This window comes from Lagopus muta, chromosome 2 (assembly GCF_023343835.1).
Source record: "Lagopus muta isolate bLagMut1 chromosome 2, bLagMut1 primary, whole genome shotgun sequence".
In the NCBI taxonomy this organism is placed as follows: Eukaryota; Metazoa; Chordata; class Aves; order Galliformes; family Phasianidae; genus Lagopus; species Lagopus muta.
This window is the reverse complement of record NC_064434.1, coordinates 101291566-101304295: the sequence shown is the minus strand read 5'-3', so window position 1 is coordinate 101304295 and position 12730 is coordinate 101291566. Positions and strand designations below refer to the sequence as shown.

At 47.4% G+C, this 12730-nt stretch overlaps 1 protein-coding gene across 4 annotated transcripts in view; it reads right to left on the bottom strand.

Moving 5' to 3' along the window:
• Positions 1–6431: 6431 nt before the first annotated feature.
• Positions 6432–12730, bottom strand: part of COMMD1 (copper metabolism domain containing 1) — a 72162-nt gene continuing 65863 nt past the window's right edge. For 2 of the 4 annotated variants that reach the window (XM_048935052.1, XM_048935055.1), the window contains exon 3: positions 6432–11143. In XM_048935052.1, the coding sequence (XP_048791009.1) occupies positions 11036–11143 (108 nt within the window). In that variant the 3' untranslated portion in view covers positions 6432–11035. The remainder of the gene's footprint in view (positions 11144–12730) is intronic. The other 2 variants (XR_007374853.1, XR_007374854.1) reach the window with 2 other exon arrangements.

The following is a 12730-nucleotide window of genomic DNA, read 5'->3' as shown; positions in this document are numbered from 1 at the left end:
TGTTTCACTGCAGCAAAGTAAGAAGCAGAGATGTCTGATGCAGCCAAGCAGCAAGAAAGTGCTGCCACTGCGATGTGGAGCCAGGACCTGCAAGCTGCTCTCTCAAGGTTCCTGCCTGCAGCCACACTTGTGAGCATGGTCAGCACCTCCTCTGTGGCAGAAGCTCCCCAAAAAGGAGCAGAACACCTTTCATCAGAAACACTGATTGCTCCCACATGGAGCCTCTGTAAGTCCATCACAGAATCATAGAACTGTAGAGGTAGGAAGGGACCTCTGGAGATCATCAAGTCTAATCCCCTTCTAAAGCAGGTTCCTTGCAGTAGGTTTTACAGGAAAGCATCCAGCTGGGTCTTGAATGTCTCCAGTGAAGGAGACTCCACAACCTCTCCAGGCAGCCTGTTGCAGTGCTCTGTCACCCTCACAGGAAAGAAGTCCTGCATGCTTGTATGGAACTTCCTGTGTTGTAGCTTTTGCCTGTTCCCCTTGTTCTGTCAGTGCACACCACTAAAAAGAGCCTGTCCTGATCCATTTGGCTCCCACAAAGTAGACATTTATAAACAGTGATAAGAGCCCCACTCAGTCTTTACTTCTCCAGGCTGAACAGTCCCAGGTCTACCAGCCTTTCCTTGTGCAGGAGATGCTCCAGGTTCCTCATCATTTCTGTGTCCCTCCGCTGGACTCTCTGTAGAAGATCCCTGTGTTTTTTGATCTGAGAAGCCCAAAGTGGGCAGGTTACTCCAGCCGTGGCCTCCCCAGGGCAGAACAGTGGGGGAGGATCACCTCTCTCAACCTGCTGGCCACACTTATTCTAAGGCACCCCATTGACACCACTGGCCTTCTTGGCCACAGGGGCACGCTGCTGGCTCATGGCCAAAATATAAACCATAAAAATGACAGCTGATGTTGGAGTATCTCGGCTCTTCCCGGAACAAGCCTGATTTTCCCACTCAGAAGGTTATAGCCTGGAAGTCAGCCAAGGAAAACACCTCTCCCATGGCAGGCAAGGTTTACCAGCAGGATTTATCAGCAGCATGAACACAAGTAAAGCCTTTGACTGTGTCTCCCACGGTACTCTCCTGCTGAAGCTGGCAGCCCATGGCTCGGATAGGTGTACTCTTCACTGGATAAAAAAATGGCTGGATGGCCGGGCCCAGAAAGTGGTGGTGAATGAAGTTAAATCCAGCTGGTGGCCAGTCACGAGTGGTGTTCGCCAGTACTGGGGCCTGCCCTGTTTAATATCTTCATTGGTGATCTGGAACGAGGGGATTGAGTGCTCCCTCACTAAGTCTGCAGGTGACACCAAGCTGGGAGAAAGCATTGAACTGCCAAGAGGTAGGAAGGCCCTACAGTTGCATCAATGGGCTGAAATCACTGGGATGAAGTTCAACAAGACCAAGTGCCAGGTCACTTTGGTCACAATGACCCCAGGTATCACTACAGGCTGGGGGCAGAGTGGCAGAAAAGCTGCATGAAGGAAAAGGACCTGGGGGTGTTAGCTGACAGCTGGTTGAACGTGAGCCAGCAGTGTGCCCAAGAAGGCCAGTGGCATCCTGGCTTGTGTCAGCAGGAGTGCAGCCGGCAGGAGCAAGGAGGTGATCACTCCACTGTACTCAGCTGTGGTGAGGTCACACCTCGAGTATTGTGTTCACTGTTTGGCCCCTCACTACAAGAAAGACATCGAGGCCCTGCAGTGTGTCCAGAGAAGGACAACAGGGCTGTGAAGGGCCTGGAGCACAAATCTTATGGGAAGTGGCTGAGGGAACTGGGATTGTTCAATCTGAAGAAGAGGAGGACCTCACTGCTCTTTTACAACTCTCTGAAAGGAGGTTGTAACAAGTTGAGGGTGTGCCTCTTCTCCTGGGTAACAGTGATAGGACAGGAGGGAATGGCCTCAAGTGGTGCCACAGAAGGTTCAGGTTGGGTGTTAGGGAACATTTCTTCTCCAAAAGAGTGCTGAGGTATTGGCACAGCTGCCAGGGAGGTGGTGGAGTCACTGTGAGGAGATGTGGCACTGAGGGATAGGGGCTGGTGAGCATGGTGGGGATGGGTTGATGTTTGGACATGATGATCTTAGAGGTCTTTTCCAGTCTTAATGATTCTATGAACTCAAGATCCTGAGCGTTTACACTCAGCCACTCAAATTCGAAAGATTCTCACATCCATCCACATCTCCTGCAGCACCATTAGTTAGCACTGCAGCTTGCTCTCACAGGCAAACCAGAGAAGAAGAACAATAGTGGAATGAAACTTATCCCTGCTATGTTGCCTTCTGCCACTTGCAAGCTGTGGGCAGAGCTATGTCATACTTGCACTGATTCACATTTCCATAGAATAGTTACTCCCTGAGCTACTTGGATTCAAGTAAATGCTCTAGAAGGACATAGCTGCCTTTTGCAGGTAAAGAGTACAGGAACTAACCATGTTTTCCTCCCAGTGAGGCTCCTCCTACAGCAGCATACTCAATGGGACGAGGAAGAATCTACTTGAAGTTCATCTTCTGTATCAGTAGAAACTGGGCAATAATTATCTTGCAAACAACGAAAATATGTACAAAACTTTTTTTTTTTTTTTTCCCTGTCCTGGAATTGTGAACATTTTATCCCTCTCCTTGCCTTGCATCAGAGGCATCCCACAGCATTTTGTGCAAGATGAAGAGCTGCAAACCTGAAATCTGCCAAGCAGCATAGTCTCTTCACTGGTGAGAAAACTCAGGAACACATGTACTGGAGCAGATTCAGCTGAACCTCTTCCATTTTGTTTTTATTTTTTTGCAGATATAGTTTGAAGCACCAGTAAACTCCCAGCTGCAGGAATGCTGCCAGTCCTCATATATAACAGATTTTGAAACATCTTGACTTCATGCCCCTCCTTGATGAGGCTCTGCTACATGACTTCCCTTGGACTCTCAGAGCCAACTTGGATAACCTAACTCCAGTTAAAGCCATTCATTTTGTGGGACAGGTGCTGACATCCAAGCTGGCTGTTGCCTGGGCAGTGTGAGAGCCTGCCAGTAAGCAGAGGAGACCAAGCCAACACCATGTGCAGGAAGTTTCTAAAGACACTCCCAAAGGTTTGGCAAAGAACTTGCAGCCATGACAGGAGTGACGTTTCACCCAGCCCACAGCCATGCAGGGCACAGCAGGCGTTTCACCACCAGGCTGGGACTGGAACATCCCCAGCAAGATGGTGAGAAACTGGGCTGTTCTGAAGCTCCCTCAGAGGCACTCATCATGCTTGATCCCAAAGGAAGTCCAGGGCATCCTCACTATGCCAGCTCCCTGGGAACCCTGGCAAAGCAGCAGTTGCAAGTCATGGTTTCAGTCCTGTAGCTCTGGCTGGGAAATTCCTGCCCTGCACCCATCACCAGACCCTGTGGATTCCCTGTAACTGGTTTCCCTGGGTTTGTGCTCATAAAGCCTTTGCTGGAGGCCACAGGCTACTTGCCTTGTCGCATTGCTGCGTTGCCTGCGCAGTCAGTGCCCGTGCCTCAGGCTCACAGCAGCAAGCAGAGGCACACGGTACTGCTGGGGTACAGGATGCTGTCGCCAGCATCCTTCATGGGGCTCCCAGAGCTCAGAGTGAGTCAAGGCGAGGGTGCACAGTGAGCAGAGGTTTCCAGCTGTGTCAGCCCCAACCCCTCCCCACCTTTGGTGAGGGCAGTTTGGAGGAGTACACAAAAACATGGCCTTTCTCCTGTGGCAATGTACACACACACCAGAGCCATTGGAAAGCTCTCATCTTGCTATCGTAGAACTCACTGATGAACCTCAGCAATAATAAAAACAAAAAACAGGGCGAGGGGAAACAAAATAATCCACACATCTCATACTAATATCCAGCCTCACAGCTCACACAGGTTAATGAAAAATGAAGACATAGGGAAGATAAATGGAAGATGTACGTAGGGACTGAGATCAGCTATGTCATCAAAGTAAATACAGTGTTTTCTTCTTGCAGCTCTGTGGAGAAATCCCTCTGACGTGGATGCGTATAAATAAATAGAAGTTTAGGAGCCAGCGCACAGCACAGATGAGATCTGGCCACATAAATTAGTAAATTAGTACACTGTCTCATGTATGAAATCACTGCAGGTTTTGTGCTTGATCCCGTATGTATTTAACCTTTCCCATGTAAACAGTCTTCTGAAGTTAATGGGGCTGTAGTAATTTGCAATGGCTGGAGATTAAGCCAGAGGGTTTAAGCATTCCTGCCGGCTCACATTGCAGCACGCTGTAGTAACCAGGCTGTAGGACAACTCGGAGATGTTCCTGCCCTGCCACAAACAGCCATTGCAGCACATCGCTGGCGGTGTCGTCATGTCCACGGGCAGAGAAATGCAGCTCTGGCCCTGCAGAGGAGCGTGCAGACATGTTGTCGGCCACAGCCAACAGGAAAGCTCATTTCTTGCTTCCTCTCACTGGGGATGTGCCAATGCTTTCCAGAGAGCGTTTCATTACTGTTATGCTGCTTACAAGCATCTTAATTTAAATAGCTTTATAGATGCATTGAGGCAAAATGATCTATCCACAGCCTAAATGATGAACTGGGGTGAAAAACTCCTCGGGCTGCGAGAAGCTAGAACAAGCACTAATTGAAACATATAAACTTACATAACATTATTTATAAAAAGGAGCTTGGCTGTCCAAGGCTGGAGCATGGGAATGTTTCTCTCCGCAGAGAAAAATTAATTACGTAGCTTTATATATTCCAGTTGCTTTGGTTGCTCATCTCCTAATGTGCCTAAGGACTACTCGAATGGTATTTATGGTTCCCAGCCACTGCTTCTGGATGGTGGTTTTTAACTTAGCACTTGTGCACGTCATTGCCTCGCAGGATATTGCAGTGGGGGGGTAATTAGCTTTATGCACCGTGCTCCTCAGCTTTAAAAGAAATGTAGATTTGCCCTGAGGTTCTGCAGTACTGTAGAACTGTACTTTAGAAGATGCTGGGAGGAGGCCAGGGCTCACCAGATACTTGGTGCAGGGTGGTGGGATGGCTGCTGTGTCCGGAGGTGCAGGCAGAGCTCTGAGGTAGCTGTAGTCAAATGCACTCCTCTCTCTGCACAAGCCTGCTGTCTCCTTTTATCATGGCTTTTATCATGGCTTAATTTCTGCTGCTGCTGCCAGAGAGATGCTACAAAGACTCAATAAAGACCCTTATACATAGCTGGAAGATCCATGGAGTGGCCAACAACCCAGCATGGGACCAAACATCCTCCAGCAAGCACCCCAACCCAGCTTCGTCAGGTAAAAATATCAGGCAACATCCATCACCTTGCACGTGGGCCAGAGGTGTAGCAGGAGTGTTTGTGGTATGAGTGTTTAATGACTTTGCTGGGAACCCCACGAGAAGTGCCAGAGGGCAGCCTGGCAGTGCCATGCTGGAGGGAAGGTTGCTTGCCATGTGCCACGCCACCACTGCGCAATGGCCATGGCTGGTACTTTCAGGCCTGGAAGACAGGTTGCCTGAGCCCTGCCCCTGCATTTCTGATTTGTCTTCTCATGGCTGCCATTGATTTTCATCATAGGAAACTCGCTTATTGTGCGCTCCGTTGCAGGACAGGAAGTGTGCCACTTATTGCAAAAATGCACTGTACAATTTCCTGGTAATGCTGTGTTTGGCCAGGGCTGCCAGCTGGCTGGAAGGCACAGAAAATATGGCAGAAAAATGACATATAATCAAACTTGAATGAGGACTGTTTCCTCTGGGGCTCCGCTTAGAGCTGTGGCTTTGGGATTTGTGCTGTGACTGCTACTTTTCTCCCTAACCACATTTGCAAGACTTTGCTCCTGAAAGGTCCAAGATGCTCGCCAGCATCCAAAAATGCCATTTATTCAATTATCTGGGTTTGCATGTTCTCCAGAACTATCTCCTGATGAAAGCTAGCAGCTGAGTGCTGGAGTTTCAGCACGGCTGGCTGCTAAGTGAATTAAAACGCAAATTCCAAGTTACTTGCACTCCAGGGAGGTAAGAGACATGGAAATGTCTTTGGATAAACACCTTGTAGCTCCCCGTTGGGCAATGTCCTCTGGCTGTGGAGCAGCTTAGCATTATGGTGGTCTCCCCATGGAGGCAGCCCCAGGCATGCTTTGCTTGCTTCAGTAAAGTTAACAGCTACCTGCAGGATGCTCCAGGCAGGCTCTCCTGACATCCTTTTACACCTGTTTTCCTGCAATTTCTCGCATTTCAAGATCTTTGCTACCACTAAAATCAAGGAGGAAGGACAAGGCATTTGGAGTTTTGATCATAGGGAAAACTTCCCCCAGGACTCTGCTGAGGACAAGGGCACAAGATGGCTTTCCCCCAATTTGCAGACCGCCTTCCAGCACCCACAAATCTCCAGACTTACCTCTTAACAGGAGGTTTTCTTTTGCAGCTTGGTTCCTCAGTTCTCATTTCTCAATTTGTTTTCTTTCCCAAGAATGCCTACACCAGGAGGAAGTTACAGCCAGGACAGTTGTGGTGCAGGGGCTCCTTCAACCCCTCAATTTCTTGGGGAGGCAAAGCTTGTAGCTGGCAGCCTGGTCTCCGCGTTTGCTGAACAGCAGCCTGAGCCCTGGGACTTTGACAGACCTGGTTCCACAGCAGTGAGTTGTCATCTATTTTCCAGATACAAACCACATGAAAAGTGCCACAAACAGACATCAGTGGCTGCTGCAAAGGACTCTGTGCCTCCCTGGTCAGGCTGTCTTAAAAAGGCACTGTCTGTACCCAGCACTGACTGAGCACCTTTCTGTAAATATTTGGAATAAATGAATATTTGGAATAAACGAACCATTCAAATTCCCCAGGAGGGGAAGAAAACATTTCCTCCACCAATGTGGAGCAAGCTGAGTCATCAGGTGAAGCTTCTCAGAGACTTACACATCCACAGATGTTCAGTCAATACATAAACGAAGAAGCATTCTCAGAAAGATGGTGATTGATTTTATTGATAGGTAACAAAGTATATAAAGGACCGGTGTGCAGAAATGAAAATCTCTCAAATCTCTCAAAATGCCCAGAAAAATGTTCTATAAATTAAGCAATTCTGGGAATACGTGGACTGAAAAAAAAAAAGACAATTGCATCCAGAGAAACCTTTTTGCAACCAGATAGCAAATGTAAGCCTTGCACATTGTGCAATGTGTGACTGAAGGTGATGGCACTGGGAGATAATGTGGGGAGCACCAGATCATAAACAAGTGGCAACTTGGAGGAATTCCCAGAAAACAAGAAGTGATTGACTGAAGAAACTGCAAGGCATATTAGCAATGCAAAAGGTGACATCAAAGGAAGAACAAGGCGAAGGTTGCGACAACACACGGCTGCCATTCACTAATTACAGGCCACAGAAAGCAGCAGATGTTGGGATGAGATGCATCTCTGGAGGTGCACATCTGAGGTCATCATACGTGGTGCCAGAGCTACAGCCACAGCCCCATCCCGCTTTTGTTTGCTGTGGGGTGAATCCACCATGATTTTTGGGAGTCATCACCTGCGTCAGTAGGAAAGCACCGGCAGAAACAGGCCTGACTGACTGCTCTGGGCAGTGACAATGCTGATTTCATTCACAGTGAGGTGGAAGGTTTCCTGGATAAAGTCATCCAGGGCTTTGTATGGCTGGAGACCTCTATCCCCAACCACTGAGCATGTTGTGGAGGGCAGGAGTGGCAGTCACAGGGCAGGAAACAGGGCTGGTGGCCAGCTTTCACTGCCACCACTGCAAAGATAACAGAAACACAGAATTATTTGAATAGGAAGGGACTTTAAAGGCCATGTAGACCAACCCTCCTGCAATGAACAGGGACACCTATAGCTCCATGAGGTGCTCAGAGCCCCATCCAGCCTGACCTCAGGTGTCTTCAGGGATGGGGCATCCATCACCTCTCTGGGCAACCTGCCACACCATCCTTATCATAAAAACAACTTCTTTGTATCCAGTCCAACTCTTCTCTTTTAGTTGGAAACCATTTCCCCTTGTCCTATCACACAGGCCCTGGTGAAGAGGCTGTCCCCTTCCCTCCTGCAGCCCCCCTTTAGATACTGAAAGGCCATTCTCAGGTCTCCCTGGAGCCTTCTCTCTCTTCTCCAGGCTGCACAGCTCCAGCTCTCTCAGCCTGTTCTTGTAGGGGACACATTTTTGTGTCCCTCTTCTGGATGCACTCCAACAGGTCAGTGTCTCTCCTGTGCTGAGGACTCCCCATCTGGATGCAGCACTGTAGATGAGGTCTCACAGCACAGAGCAGAAGGGCAGGATCACCCCCCTCATCTTGCTGCACACACTGCTTTGGATGCAGCCCAGGATCTGGTTGGCTTTCTGGGCTGAGGGCACATTGCTTGCCATCCACCAGCACTCCAGGTTCTTTTCAGCAGGGCTACGTTCCATCCTTACATCCCCAGCTTGTACTGATAGCAGGGGTTGCCATGACCCAGGTACAAGACAGCCTTGCATGTGGCTTTGTATTTAGTAGATTTAGTATATTTAGCAGGTTAATAGCCCATGCATCCCAACAAAGAGCCAAGTGGTCCTTCACTCAAGGAAGCATAGCAGAGCTGCATCTGAAGCCTCTTTTCCTCCACCACTCTCAGACGAAAGCAGGCAGTCCTGCTCAAGGGGGAAATCTGTTCTCCTTGCTCAGTCTGAGAAAGCACAGCATCCTCTGCCTGCCCATGTCAAAGCTTGTGAAGCAGAAACGATTTTGCTGTCCAGTGACTCTGTGTCCTTACCAAGGGTTGAGCAGTGTGGTCCCAAAAATATTAAGCTTTTTTTTTTTCTAGTTTTTGCCTGGTAGTTTACTAAGATCCACCAAGAAGCAAATGAGAAGGATTCGATTTAAACATCTTACCACTACTAGGAAAGTGTCCAATCATTTCCTCAATGACCCCATCTTTTTTTGCCTCAGCCTCCTTGCCTTGCCTTGCCTGGTTAGCCATTTCACGTATTTATTATTCTCTGTATGAAATAATACTTCCTGACATCTGTTCCCAGTTTGTTTCTCTTTAATTTCCATTTATAGCACATTTTCCTATCCTCTGCCCATGTTGAAATAAAACAATAAGTATGTTTGACACAGTGCAAGTTACTTAAGATCACGATCCTTCCCTGACCTTGACTTTTTTCTTTTTTTTTTTGCATGTGCTAAAATGCGGAAAAATAATTAAATGAACATTGAGAAGAGGCAAGTAGAAATCCAAAAGAATCAGCAACCACTCAGCGTTTCACTCCTCTGATTATCCAGGGACTGGTGTGAGGACCAGGCTCAGCAGTCCCCTGTTCCACTCTGACAACTATCAGCTGCAGCCAAATGGGGAAAGTAAAGAGCTGGAGCTGTGTGCTCGTTCCAAAAAGAGGGGAGAAGCAGGTGGCTGTAAGGGTCGGGCAGAAGCATGGGAAAGCAAATGTGAATTCCGAGTGCAGTGGTACAAATCAGCTTGAGTGATGCTTTACCTCCTGAGCAGGGAGATGGGAAGAGGTGCCCCTTCTTTGCTCTGAAAAGAGTGTGTGCTTCCAAGTACAATCTGGCAACTCTACAAGCAAAAAAAATCATATGGGGAATCAGCGAGGAGCACTTTAGTTACAGCATCTCTAGCTTAGTACAGACAGCCAATATGATTTTTGCTCAGGAGAAGTTTGCTTATGAAGCTAAGGAAGAAACAGCGTAGCCTCCAACCAAATGTGTGAGCATGCCTTCCTGTTAGTAACAAGAGCAGCACACCAGGGTTGTGCTCCATCACTACTCTACGGACTATCAGGCAGTTCTCCAGTAGGAACCATCATGCTCCATGCAGTTCCTCCATGTCATCCTGCACAGGGAAGGCAGTAATTATGGTTAATGTTCCTGTTGTGGCAAAGTGGACAACCCCTGTGAACTGAAACATGTGAAACAAAACATCTCAGCTCATTCGCCCCTGGCTGCACTGCAGTTCTGTGTTATGGCCAGGGAGAGAGGCAGGTTCCCACAACAGCCAAAAAAGCCACAGCTCAGTTTCAATCATGATGCTCTGTATGTATCTTATCTGCCTTTGGAAGTTTTCTTCACACAACTATTTTATCAGTAGAGCTTTATAATCTGCACGTTTGCCAAGGGCATTTTCCTTCTAAGGATTCCTAGCTGAGCACACCCACACTACAAACTCTGGGTTTAGCCTGGGAGTTTTCAAGGTCAAGACAAACATTATGGTAAAGAGCAGCCAAGTTAAATTGCGCACTGACAAAGTACTGGTCTCTCAAACACAGCATGCAGCACCACGCCAGGGCTGTGCCACGTAAGGCTCAGGAGCTGGAAGGCTAACGGGGGCGGCCAGCCTTCAGGGAAGCAGGCTAGAAGTGGCTTTGGAAGCTTGCCAGCAGGTCACTACATCAGGCTTTTGGGAAACCAGTGTCACCTTGAGCTGCCCAAGAGATGCTGCCATGGCCGCCCCCTGGCTCTCTGTGGGGTGAGTGTTCATCAGCGGCCCGGCAGGGACAACTCACGTGCTTGGGAACCATTTACTTCATCCTCAGCAGCACAGAGGCTTGTGATTAGAAAAAAGTGTGTCTGTGACTCTTCTCCCTCAACTCTCTGCACTTCATCTCCTGTGCTCCAAGCTCTAGGCAGGCAGAGTTTGCGTAGGTAGATTTGTCCTACATAGCCCATGGTTTGGAAGGATAAACACAAATCCCTCTAGTCTGTCTGTTCCTTCTGCTCATTTCTCTCCTGCCACAACTGGCCAATTTACCTTTGCTGTTCACTCGGCGCAGCATTTACAGCATCTGGAAGAGTAAAAAACTGATGGGTAGGAAAAAAAAAGAGAAAAGCTACTCTAAACTCGAAGGGATGATTATGCAAAGCTTTATGCAAGCAACATCACTGCTGCCTTGGAGAACAGGCCTGGAGGAGGGGCTGGAGAGAGCTTTACAGCTTAACTTCACCCATCCTTTGTTCTGAATGTGTTGTACAGTTAGAACTGATACTTAACAATCATTACCTATTTTATATACAGGAACAGGCATTATGAATAAGTACTGAGGTCATTTGTTTTTTTGAGTTGCAATCTCTTTATTTTCTGTGAGTCAGGTGGTCTGAGTCAATGCAGTCATGCTGTCCTCTATTTCTGAGAGTTTCTTCAGCATCTGGCTCACCTTGGCCTCATCAAACTCCAGGCAAAGAAATTCAGATTCCTACAAAACAAAATTGCAAAAGCAGGAGTTGAGAAAGATGATAATTTTTCAGAGATACAACAGAAGAGGCATAGCGCATTCTGCTTTCCTGCTGATTTATATCCTGTATCTCCTTTACTTCTGGTCAAGAGGGGGAGGTTTTCTACCTCCCAGAAGTTTGTAACCAACATACCAAGCAATAGCAGTACACGCTGGAGGCCAGCCTGCTGCTGCCAAAGAGGGCACACGTCAACTGAGCTCCACTCTAGCATCAGTGTAAATTCACAAGTTAAGCAGCAGCACTCATTTGTTATTCTCTGACAGGATGGGTGCTGGGGTGTAGTAAAAGAGCTACAAGGGATCTTATCAAAGGCTCAGAAAATAAAGCATACATAGAGAGAGAATTTCTAATCATATGGTACTCATTAGTAAATACAAATGTGAAAAGGCCTCCTGAGATCTCCAGGCCTTTGGTATTATCCACTGGTATGCCTGCAGTCACCAAGAACTTCCTGTGGTGATTCTCCCAGAGGAAACGTTTGAGGCCACAGGGAATGTGACTGCATAGCAAAGGCCACTCCGGGTGAAGCACTGTCAGTGGCAGAGGAACACACTGCAAGTATTTGGAACTGAAAGTGCAGCAAATATGAAGGGATGTTTCCTTATGAGAAATTGGAATAGTTTTAGCAACTGGAATAGCTGAACGTGCACAGAATTTCTGTACACAGCACAGACACTGCAGGAGAGCATCTGCAGTTCCCATTTGGTTTCGAGCACACTCACTTTCTGTCATTATTTCAAAATATGTTTTTTCGTCTGACAAAAACACTTCAGTGTTATTTACGTTCATAGAACAAATAGTTTATGTGCAAGGGTAAAGTCGTCATATAGATGCAAACCATCCATTTTTACAACTGAATTTCTCACTAAATTTCACAAGCATTCTTCTTCCACAGACATCAGGAACAGTTCCACCTTTTACCTTCTCTCATCCTCACAAGGGCATTGGGTTGTTCTGTTTTTTGTAAAAACCAGCAGGCGACAGGCAAGCCAAGACACTGATGGAGGAGCCAAGGGAGAGTTCTGTGTACAATAATGACAAAAGGCCCTGCCAGAAGAATGCTAACAGGAAGGAAATGAGGTGGCAGAAATCACTGATCGAACACATGAAGTGCATGCAATGGCTGTGCCAGGATTCCTGCCTGACATCACTCACATGGGGAGCTACCACAGTTCAAAGGAGAAATCCAAAGAGCGATTGAAAGCTTGAAATGGAAGAGATAAAACGACACATTTACACCCAAGTCCAGTGCTTTAAGAAAGCAAACCTGGCAAAATGAAAGCATCGGGCACTGTAAATGTTTTTTGTCCTCAAATACAACTGCATCTCCCTGATGCTGCTATTCAGGCACGGGAAGACCCTTCTCATAGCTATACTGGATGTATCCATCTTCATGAAGCGTGCATTATTTCATCTGCTAACTGCCAAGGAATCCGACTGACCAAGTGCAGAGATCAATTATGTATTTAGTGTGAGAGTGCTTCTGATTAGGAAAGGTTTCATGGGATTAAAAGGAACTTTACTGCCACTTCGTTCAATGAAAATTC